At 36.2% G+C, this 12,317-nt stretch overlaps 1 protein-coding gene across 2 annotated transcripts in view; it reads left to right on the top strand.

Annotated features, from left to right (window-relative positions):
• LOC128229427 (telomere-associated protein RIF1-like) overlaps window positions 1-12,317 on the top strand; it is a 238,016-nt gene that overhangs the window by 31,264 nt on the left and 194,435 nt on the right. For both annotated transcript variants that reach the window (XM_052941345.1, XM_052941344.1), the window contains exons 3-4: window positions 6-164; window positions 4,927-5,072. In XM_052941345.1, coding sequence (XP_052797305.1) covers window positions 6-164; window positions 4,927-5,072 — 305 coding nt within the window. The remainder of the gene's footprint in view (window positions 1-5; window positions 165-4,926; window positions 5,073-12,317) is intronic.

Below are 12,317 nucleotides of genomic sequence, written 5' to 3'. Positions count from 1 at the left end.
CACAGGCATTTCAAGGAGACAGCTTATACAGATCCGGATAGACAGACTGTGAAGGCCTTTATTGAAGCGGCAGCTAGCGATATTCAGACTACAGACTCCACTGAAGCACTGTTTGAAGCTGTACAGTCTCTCATCATCTGTCTTAACTCTGAGAACATGGTCATGTAAGTATATCTTTAACCCTTTACCTCATGTAAACCAAGCCATATTAGGCCAGCCAGTGCATGGCTTATCAGTACATTGATAACCAGAAGCCAATAGATAAGGTGTCTCTATCAGTACCCCTACTGCATATGGATTTATTGGAAATTATTGGAAAATTGACCCTCATGCATTTCAAACAAACTTTTCTAGTGTTTCTTTTCATTTGATCTTTTAGTGGTCAATGTAAAGTTTGTAGAGAATTAAATTTCCAATCTATTGATACAACTTATTTTCTCATGTCTAAATTATTTGTTCATTATATTTACCATCAAACATAAATGCTTGTGAAAAGTTGAGAAATTATCGTTCATTTCATTTTATAAGCCACTAAAATTGCCCCCTGTGCACTTTTAATTCATTTTTCTAGTATTTCTCAAGGTTTTATCTATTATTTATAAATACAAAGTTTGTAGAGAATAAAAAAAATAATTCAGTGGTATAATTTTTTACTTTCTAGTCCCATTATTTCCGCATAAAACATATATTTAAAACAAAGTAAAAAAACATGTGAACTTAATTTCAATTTATTCAATGTTATAAACTTATTTATACACAGTAATATACAAAACTTAACAAACATGATTTTAAAGATGAGTATTTTAAAAAGAAAATTGAACTAATTCAATTTTTAAACCTATAATACACTTTTATGTATACTGTTTCAATTCAATAGTTCATGGCCTGGCAGGAGCCCTCTGTGCACGCACTGCCTCATGATAGGGCATGTGGCATTCCTTACACAAATGCACTAAACAAACAGCACAGCCATACACAACTCGAGGAGTGTTAGTGGTCTTCAAAAAACGACTGTGATATTTGCATGTTGTCTTTCCCCCAGGCAAACGGACATTAACATGTAATCCCTGATTCCCATCAGCCACACGAGGGGGTTACAACTGCTCTACAACAGCACGATGCTTCTTCGAATATCCTCCGATTAAGTCCATGAGAAGCTCTTCTCTGAAGTTGAGGTTCGCCTGTCTTCGTTCGCCTGGTTGCGGCTTGCTGATACAATATTCCAGCGTTCACAATGCAACAATTTAGAATAAACCAAAATATGTAGCGCCACCACTTTTTACCACAGCGTCCAATGTTATAATTCGCCCAGAATTGGTCATGTAGGTCCACTCCACCCATAAATTTATTATAAGCATAAACAGTGTGTGGCTGTTGAAGTTCTAGGTGGTTGCCTAAAACGCGTCTCCTGGCATCTCGTATGTCTGCAGGCTGGCTCAACGTGGATAGGTGATAGACGAGACGTTTGTCTTTCCATACGGTTGCCACCACAGCATCCTTTTGAAGCACCTTGAACTCCCCCCGCTGCCGAACATCCCTTGGCTTCTTCAGATCTTTCGGAAAACCAATACGATTCACTCTAACTGTCCCACAACTGTACAATCCGTTTCCTAACAAGCTTTCCAAGAGTGTTAATCCCGTAAAGAAATTGTCAAAATGTATATGGCGTTTAGAATTCTGCACTCCCTGAGTTAAGTTCATAACCACATCATGACCCAGGCCATGATGAGTCCTGTCCTGGCGGCCAAGGTACAAATCAAAGTTCCATAAGTATGCACTTCGGCTGTCACACAGCATCCACACTTTTACTCCACGTTTAATGGGTTTATTAGGCATGTATTGCCGAAAAGACAGTCTGCCAGAGTACTTTATCATTGCCTCATCCACAGCAACTTCTTTAGATAATGTATATGCACGTTTGAAACAGTCCATAACAGATGTCATAACTCCACGGACCTTGAACAGGCGGTCATATCCAGGGTCACCGCGCCTTGGTTCAGAGGCCCTGTCAGAAACATGGAAGTACTGGGCTAGTTTCTGGAAACGGTTGCATGTCATTGTTCCTATGATGCCTGGGTTGCCAATGAAGGGATTCGATGACCAGTACATAGATATCTCTGGCAGCTGCTGGATGCCCATCAGGACGTTGATGGCCAGAAATGCCCTCATCTCAGCCTCCGAAGTCTCATGCCAGAAGGAGTCAAAACCATCCCTGGCCTGGACCCACTGGGCGTAGGCGTTGGTGTGCTGGACAATCAGGGTGATGAGCTGGATTGGGAATACAAGCCAGAAATAGTCAAGAGGTGTTGCGTGGTCCACATCAAAGTCATCGGGGAAGTTTGGCCCTGGTGTCTCTGTGAAGTCATCAATCTGCAAAGATATAAAAAAAATGTTTGAAAATGGAACAAAGTACAAAAAAAGTGTAAAATAGGAAGTAATTTATGACTTTTCCTATGCTATGTTAAAATTTAAAGTAAATAAAAATACTGCTACTCCTACTCCTACTACACCTAATACCACTCACTACTTCAACTACCACTACTACAATATCTTCTATAACAACAACTACTACTAATAATATTACAACAACTACTACTACTACTACTAACAGTTACTATAAGTTACTTCATTATTATTATTATTATTATTATTATTATTATTATTATTATTATTATTATTATTATTTCTTTCATTATTATTATTATTATTTCTTTTATTATTATTATTTCTTCTTATTGTTATTATTATTATTTTTATTATTATAAACTGAAGAAAGCAATATGAACTTTGCAATTCATAACTGTTGTGAATTATTCTGGGATCTATTTTTATGATTTAAATTGCATATATCTATCAGTCATTCATTCATGTTTCATTTTATAAATATAAGTTGGGTAAACACACCGGCACATCAGTCAAATTTGATGTCCAGCCATGTGAAATTTGAACACCAAATTTCAGCAATAAAATTTCGGGACTTTTCGATAGTCAGTAAAGCTCAAAATTACCAATAACTAATTATGCTCGAAGAAGAGTGGTATATTGCTTTGCACATGTCGGTCAGTCTGTCTGTCAGTCAGTCGGTAGACCAAAGCATGTCCAAGTGATAACTCAACAATTCCTGGACGTATGGTCATCAAACTTGACATGAAGATAGGGCCTGACCAAAAGATGACCCCTGATGATTTTCGGGCCATCGGGTCAAAGGTCAAGGTCACAGTGACCTTAAATGGTAAAAGGATTTTAAAGCTTGTCCAAGTGATAAAACGAAAATGCCCAGACCTGTGTTCATCAAAGTTGACATGAAGGCTGGGCCTGGCCAGAAGATGACCCCTTTTGATTCAAGGGGTCATCAGGTCAAAGGTCAAGGTCACAGTGACCTTGAATGATAAAAGGTTGTCTGTTTGGTAATTTGACAATGCCTGCACCCATGGCCCTCAATCTTGACTTGGAGGTTGGGTATCACCAGTAGATGACCCCTATTGATTTTTGGGGTCATCGGGCCAAAGGTGAAGGTCACATTAACCTTGGATGATAAAAGGTTGTCCGAGTGATAACTCGACAATGCCTGCACCCATGGCCCTCAAACTTGACTTGTATGTTGGACCTGGCCAGTAGATGACCCCTATTTATTTTGGGAGTTACCAGGTCAAAGGTCAAGGTTGCAGTGACCTTGATGGCAAACTCGACAATTCCTCGACCTATGGTCATCAAACTCGACATAAAGCTTGGGCCTGACCAGTAGATGACCCCTGTTGATTTTGAGTTTTATTGGTTCAAAGGTCAAGGTCACAGTGACCTTTAACACAAAAAAGTTAACAAAGCTTCTCCCACTGATATCTCAACAAAGCCTGCACCTATGATCATCAAACTTGATATGAAGGCTGAGTCTGACCAGTAGATGACCCCTATTCATTTTAGGAGTCATTGGGTCAAAGGGCAATGTTACAGTGACCTTGAATGGGAAAATGTTGTTTGAGTAATAACTTGACAATTCCTGCACCCATGGCCCTCAAACTTGACTTGACCTGAAGATGACCTCTTTTAATTTAAGGGGTCAGCGGGTCAAAGGTCAAGGTCACAGTTACCTTGAACGCAAAAAACTTGTTTGTGTGATAACTTGACAATGCCTGTACCCATGGCACTTAAACTTGACTTGGAGGTCCATGCATATTTCATTCAATTGTCCAAATAATTCTGACAACATGGCTTTCAGGGGGGCATAATGTTTAACAAACGTCTCTTGTTGTATAACACCAGTGCTAGAACTAGAACAATTCCTTGTCAGCACACACAGGACTCGTATACTTTTAAATGCAATCTGTGTTTCATTACACATCAGGCATTATTGATTCAAGCCTCATCAGCTAAGCAAGACCTTTTTTGTGTCTGAGCTGTAACTTTGTCATGTATGTCCTGATCTTGAAAAAACCTGTCCTGTGCAAGACCCATGTCTCATGTCTACGTCATAGGTTATTATGAAACTTTGCCAAAGAAGTTTGAAGGTGTTTTTTTAGTCACCCTGTAGTTTGTCGGTCGGTCTTGCGTTTGGTTGGTCTGTTTGTTGCAATTTTCCTTGTCCAGAGCATCTCTAGTTATGTATAGGCAAAATATAGAGAAAAGAAGGTTTTACTTAATGTTGATAGTTCAAAATAAACTAGTATAAAAATATAGTATGTAGGTACATTTCTTGGTGGAAAGTTTGGTTTTGCCATTTTATGCCCCAAATGTTTAGTTTTGCAACTTGTTATTTTAATGCACATTTATCGACTATTGAAGGAATAATGGCCTGTGAACACATTTTTAGTTTGATAGCTTTCTTTTTTATGTTAACATTTCTTCATGATTCTGTAAAGGGGAGACATCAACTACTCATTGCATGGCTGGTATGCTTGTGCTTATTTCATCACTGTACCTTGTTTTTAGAGTGCTAGACCAGGAGGATTGCAGCCACATCTTGAAGGCGCTGTGTATGGCTGTTCCCCGCACATCAGACAAGACCTGTACACAGAGGGCACTCTTCTGTCTTGCCACTCAGAAACTGCCTGACTCTACAGTTCAGAGTAAGGTAGGTATGCATTATACTTGGACGATATATGTCTTCAGAAGCCACGTTGGACCTTACCTGTAGTCTATGATAGTCAGAAAAACAATCTGACTGCCCAACATGTTGGAGTGAAATGTTATGTTAAAATGGAAAGTATTATACAAGTGGGCTATTTTAAGAATATTTTAAATCGCAGGAAGAAGCAGATAAATGGTCCAAATGTAGTGAGTATATACACCCAGAGTTCTGCATAGAATTTGAAAACATGGGACCCAATCTCAATCTTGAAAAGTAAGGGCCATTTAAAAAAATGCTGGGACCAGGGCTCTACATCAACTTACCACTCCAGTTGGGCAGGTAGATAGAAACAATACTTGTCCTGACCGTATAAGCTCTTGTCCGGACTCTTCAATCTTTTCATTCCAAATGTTCAGTATAAATGATTTCTAACAGTATATGAATAAACACAATAACATTTATTAGCTAAATTTTTCATATTAATTGTCTAGGCATTTATGGCGGAGAAAATCGGAAAGAAAAAAGGTCTGCCATCATTTTCAAATTGCACTGACAGACAACAGTTCTGTTTGTTAGACAGTTGTCAATTTCAGTGGGTGACTATTTAATGCTTCTATATTTTGAAAATCTCTTAAAAACAAAACACTAATAATAGTGTTTTAGCTAATGCGGAATGGTAGGGCGGCCTGCACTGCCCTTTTTTGAACACAGCCTGTTGCCCCCTTTTTTACCCGCCCTGTCATATTTTTTTCCCGCCTTCTTGCGCCCGTCTGGCTTTTCAGTTAGTTGTTTAGGCCTAATAAAAAAATAGGTGTGTTTCAGGTAACGCTGCCCAAAAAAATAGGGTAGGTAGGTTGGATTTTTATTTTTATTTTTATTTTTGATATATTGATTTCAGTTGACTCAGACTGTAACAATTAAAGTAGTATTTAATTAAAGACATCAATTTTCAGGTTTATCAGCAGTTTTTAAACATGTTCCATGCTTCAAAGGAAACGTTCTTTATAGGTCAGGTTAAATACTTTGACAATGATGGTTGGATGTCAACTAAGTTATGGTACACAACTCTGCTATTATTAAAGACTTTCCAGGAACGGGTTTACTTTTCTTTATGCACCCTTTGGTTTTCAATCACCCTCTGTAGTATGCTAACCTGCCTGTAACATAATTGCATGGAAAGTTGGACAGCAAATTTACCATATAAGCCATCAGCCAATGAAACCTCAATGCTGTCAAGAGGACCTGGGGGTTCAGGTTAGAAGAACAAGTAACATGCAGGTTTTATTGCCAAAACTGCACACTTAAGTTCGACATATCGATCAGAAAGTCAGTATCTGACACATTTGTATCTGACAAGAAAATATAGTGCAACAATTGAAATGTACCTATAGTGCAACATTTGAAATATACCTGCCACACAAGCACAAACTAAATACAATCAGAAATCCAACTCTAATATTGTCACCTTGGCACAATAACTCATATGCAGTTAACGAGTTATAGCGCCAAGGTGACAATATATCATATCAATAGTTTAGCATACAAATCTATTTCTCAATGAAAGACTATCTAAAAGAGTTTTATAATCTGTTACACTTATACGAAGCTTGCAAAAAATGCAAATGATTCTTTTTAGCAGAGAAATAAATGCAAGAAAATTCTGAAACATTTTAAAACAAGAAATGTTTGTATAAAAAAAGAGAGAAATGTTACAACAGTCAGACAACCCACATATCAACTGACATATTAAAATATATTAAAATTCTACACTCACATTTTACCAGAAAATGATTAAAGTTAGCACAAACAACAGCCATTTTAATATAGTTTGTTCACATTGACCTGACAGAGCCTGGATACCGGCTAGATAGGATTTAAATGAAGTTGGGAAAATGGCACTGTCAGGTTATTGTGAACGTGCTATAGAGTAATATATTAACATCAATCAGCTACATGTTTCAATATATTAAGAAGCAACCATCTGTCTGACATAATGGCAGGACAGTTTTATATAACCTTAAACGGACCTATTTTTTTATTTGGCCTTATCACAAAGTAATGCCCTAAAAGTATTTTATTGGTCAATGTCGCTGTCTCCTAGTCTGTCACAGATCAGCATTTGATTAGGCACACCACCGTCATCATAGCCGGCAGATTAAGTCAATAGTAAGAAAAATCGTTCAAAATTTGCATAGATATTCCTATAAGGTTACTTGTTCGGAAAAAAAACGTTAGCCATCTATTTTTTAAAAATGGCGGCCGTTTTCAATATGGCTGCCAATCCCGATTGTAAAAATATATTTTCAATACAAAAGTTGACCAAACAGTTCTAGTTTAATGATTTTGGTTTGTGATACAATCATCAAAATTTGCATAAGAATTCCTATTAAGTTACTTGTTTGGAAAAAAACAGTTAGCCATCTTTTTTATCAAATTGGCGGCAATTTTCAAGATGGCCGCCAATCCCAATTGAAAGAAATTATTCTAATACAAAAGTTGACCAAACAGTTCTATCTAAATGATTTTGGTTTGTGATACAACCATCAAAATTTGCATAAGTATTCCTATTAGCTTACTTGTTTGAAAAAAACCAGTAAGCCATTTTTTTCTTTCAAAATGGCGGCCAGGTCTAAAATGGCCACCAATCCCGATTGAAAGAAATTATTCTTAATACAAAAGTTGACCAAACAGTTCTATCTTTATGATTTTGGTTTGTGATACAATCATCAGAATTTGCATTAGTATTTCAATTAGGTTACTTGTTTGGAAAAACCCATTAGCCATCTTTTTTCAAAATGTCAGCCATTTTCAAGATGGCTGCCAATCCCGACTGAAAGAAATTATTCTTACTACAAAAAATGACTGAATATATATAGTTTTATCATAATGCATTTGGGTTGAAACAGTACATTTGCTTTTATAGAGAAACAAAATTATATAAAACTTTTATACATTTCAAGAGGAAGCAGATACATGAATCTTCTTGAATGCAAAACACACAGCAGCAGACGGTTACAAAACCATTATGATTAAAGCCAGCTACACATTTGTCATTGCGGTCAATGTCATACCAACTCTACAGCTTCTTGATGCAGAAAAGCTGTGGTATGCATTTGGTCTAGAATAATACATGAGGTTCCATACATGATATAAGTGTGTCAATTGACCTAGAAATCCAACGGCCTTCTATTTTTCCAATCTTTTTATTGAATGTGATGTCATTTCTGCATCTTGCTGACAAGGGAAATAGAGTGCATGACAAACATAGAATGTATGCTTCTACTGTTTTTATAAAACTCGTCAACAATTGACAAAAAGGATCATAATATTCATGAACAGTTCATAGTCACTGTGTGATAGTTCTAGCGCCACTGATAGTATTGACGAAGCAAGACTGACATTGTTTGCTCAAAAACAAAGGTCATATGAATCAATTCCTTCAATGCAAGTAGCTTTTATTCAACATGTTAAGCGTGCTGCATACTAAGCAAGTTGCATATGGGGCCTATCAACTATATGTCAAATGGAAATCGAAAGCCCTGCTGACAAGGGCTGAAAAAAGCATGGTGATATGTGGCAAATCTCTTGGACAGCACTTCCACCAAGTGCTCTGTGTCAATACAATTGTGCAGGCTAGATTCTATTCAAAGTCAGGACTTGTTCTTAAATAAAAAAGAGAAAATAACAGAGAAAAAGCTGATTTTTTGTATAAAAATCTTATAATTTTTAATGAAACGCATAAAAATATAAATACAAAAATAATACAAAAATATACATCACTACCTGGGAAATCAATATTATATTTTTTGTAAACCTTATTTTTTTAAATATGCATTAAATAAATAATTTCTGATCAAAACCTGTTTAGTTTGGTCATACATGTCAAGTTAAATAATAACAGTAATGATTAACTTGAATGGCGGCCATTTTGAAAAAAATAGCGGCCATTTTGAATTTTTCGTGGCTAACGGGATTTTCCGAAAAAGTAGATCCAAAAGAGTCTCCATGTTAATTTTGGTGCTTGTACCACAATGTAAACGATTGTTTCACTAATCTGCCGGGCTATCACCGCGGATTGGATTAATAATTCACGCTAATCAGGGTGCTAATTGCTGTTCATTATGACACATTATTTCTGGGCCCCCTCGTCTGAGACTTGAAAGTTATACCCCTATATGTCGATCTTTGATGCCGATGTTGTTGCAAACTAATTAATTGACACGATTAAAATCGTGTCGTAAGTCATTTCTATCAAGTGGCAAAAGTGCCTTTTAAGAAAGCACCTTGCCCTTTTCAATTTTTGGCTAAAACACTATAAACTTTGAAAATTGTTATATCTCGTATTAATTTCACTGGTATAGCAATTTACCGCTCAAAACAAACTCTACCACTTTATTTCCTTGACTCGCACATGCTTCCCAAACTTCTGGTAAAATGTAAACAAGACAGAACTATGAGATATTGCATGAAACATTGGTTTTTAGACTGTCGGCTGCAAGCTGACAGTCTTTAGAGAGCGGTATTTCAGAAACGCGACTAGTCGCCTGACACGACATATTGAACATGAATATATTAATACCCACCACCTGCGTAGCATCAGAACTACTAACGTGAATGCGGGGCGTCAAGTACTTGCTTATGTGTATTTAACGCGTTATTGCCTTTTTTTATGACAAACATTGCGTGTTACTCTTAGTATAGTTGTACTTGCAATTTGGTGAGTTTTATTGAACAAAGTAATTAAAAATAATGAAAGTATAGCATTTACATACGAAGTCATTTTACCCTACAACCAATTGTAAGCTACACCACATGTTTGCACCCCGTGTGACGTCACACATATCCCGGCATTCAAGACTGACCCGGCAAACCCCGGCAAAGAACATATTTTATGAATGAAAGCTATTAAGAAATAAATCATACGCGGTTAAAGAGTTCATATCATGTAATATTTTGTTAAATAGCTTTTATGTTTCAAATGATTTATTTTCAGCAGCAATCCAACTATTGTATTTGTTTGAGTAAGTTATTTGGATTATAACTATCACAGTGTTTCAACGTTATGCCTATTGTTATTCTGTACTATAGGGTGTAGTTTTTAAAGTCATACACAATATGGCGGCGATTATGCGGAAATGAAATTGAATGTTACTTCAAACACATTCCTCTACAAAATAACCGACCTGTATTTAGTGTTATTGCTTCAACATCAATCGGAAAAAAATGGCATCAATGTATGTGTCTAAAAATGTTAAATTTAGATGGAGACATGAGCTGCCAGGAAGTGATCGATTTCGGACACGAAGGTACATGTACATTAGTCTGAAATGATAGACGTGTTATACGGGATTCTTCCAATCCTTAACGTCTAAACGGGTTTGTGCAAAAAGCGGGAGTGTTTGAAAAATATTGAAATTGTATTAAATGAAGTATTTTATGGTTGAAATAGATAATTAAGGTTTATATTCATATTTTACCATGGAAGTTCAAAGCTATTTTGCAAAAAAAAAAGCATTTAATGCATTAAAACACAGTTTTTACCTTTCCATTGAAAGGAAAGTTGACTGACACAGACAACAATTATGCCAAGCGGAACAACTTGACCCAATCGTAACAACTCGGCCACCTCCGATAAGCTTCGAGATAATACAATCGTAACAACTCGGCCATGGCCAAACAATGGGAACACCTAGGCCAGTATCCAACAGGAATTGACTATCTCGAAGCTTACAGAAGATGGCGAGTTGTTACAATTGATGGCCGAAATGTTCCGATTGTTGTAAAATTGTGAACTGCATCCTTGCAGGTGCCCTTCATGTATATATTGTTATGTTTTGACAGAATGAAATGAAGAAAAAAACATCAAACTCATAATTATTTGCTGGATATTACTTTTTGGTTACGGAATTTATATAAAATAACATTATCTGGTAATATTTCTTGTTTTTATGAAATGTTATAGACGCAATATGCTTTAACCCCGGAATCCCGATCGGAATAACTACCCACTTGTCGTACAAAACAATTTGTACGTGAAGGATTTGTTGTGTCAAAAATCGTTAAAAAAATCTGTCAACGTACAATTATTTGGACTAGAAGGTACATCTAGCTGATCTACATCTCTTAGTCTAAATATTTGTACGTTGACGGACTCTTTTTACGATTCAAAAAAAAAAAATATACATATATTTACATTATATAAATATGGCAAATTCTTCATTACAACATCTTCATGTTACTTTCAATTCAGAGTTGATTATTCACTAAAATTATTTTGCATTTTTAATTGTTGTTTAACCTGAAACGTCTCAACCATCAAAAAAGAACATATGTGCTTCAATAGTCTAAAAAAATAGACGTGTTATATGGGATTCTTACAATCCCTTACGTCTAATCGGGTTTGTGCAAAACAGGTGGGGGGGGGGGGGGTTGAAAGATATTGAAATCGTAGTTAGATAAGTATTATATGTTTGAAATAGATATTAAAGGTTTATATTCGTATTTTAGTTATAACCATGTAAGTGCAAAGATTTTTTTCACAAAACAAGCATTTAATGCATTTAAACACAACCATTTTACCTAGCATAGCAACTGGACCATCTCAGGTTAACTTCGAGATAGACCAGTCACCTTTTGTATATATAATTTTAACAACTTGACCATGGCCAAAAGGCTCCGATTGTTGTAAATCTATGTACCGCAGCCTTGCAGGTGCTCTTCATGTATAACAGTTTATATCATTATGTTTTGACAGTATGAAATGAAGGAAAACACTCATCAAACTCATAATAATTCGTCGCATTTTATTTTTTGTGTACATAACTCAAATTTTAGATAATTATCTGACCGGAATCCCAATCGGAATAGCTACCCACTTTTGGTACAACAAAAAATGTATGTAAAGGATATGCCATTTCAAAATTTGTAAAAAGATCAGTCAAGTTACTATTATTTGGACTAGTGCTTCAAGTGTTTGATTTATTTTCTTTATAATGTATAATGCACCTGTCAATTGTAGAGCCAAGCTGGGAACTGCCTAAAAATCAGTTACCCGGTTAGCTCAGTTTGACAGATCTCCATGCAAGTGTTCACATGGTCCTGGGTTCAAGCACCATACCAGTAGCATCTTTTCTCACAGGTTTACTTTAGAACCCATCATCCAGGGGTTGACGATTATAATTTTTTTATTAAATATTACAGGCCATGTTCTTTTGTAAACTTTCAGATTGAGAAGTGCCTGGATACAAGTTTA

The sequence above is a fragment of the Mya arenaria genome, chromosome 1, assembly GCF_026914265.1.
Source record: "Mya arenaria isolate MELC-2E11 chromosome 1, ASM2691426v1".
Lineage (NCBI taxonomy): Eukaryota > Metazoa > Mollusca > Bivalvia > Myida > Myidae > Mya > Mya arenaria.
This window is presented reverse-complemented; position numbering and strand designations above follow the sequence as displayed.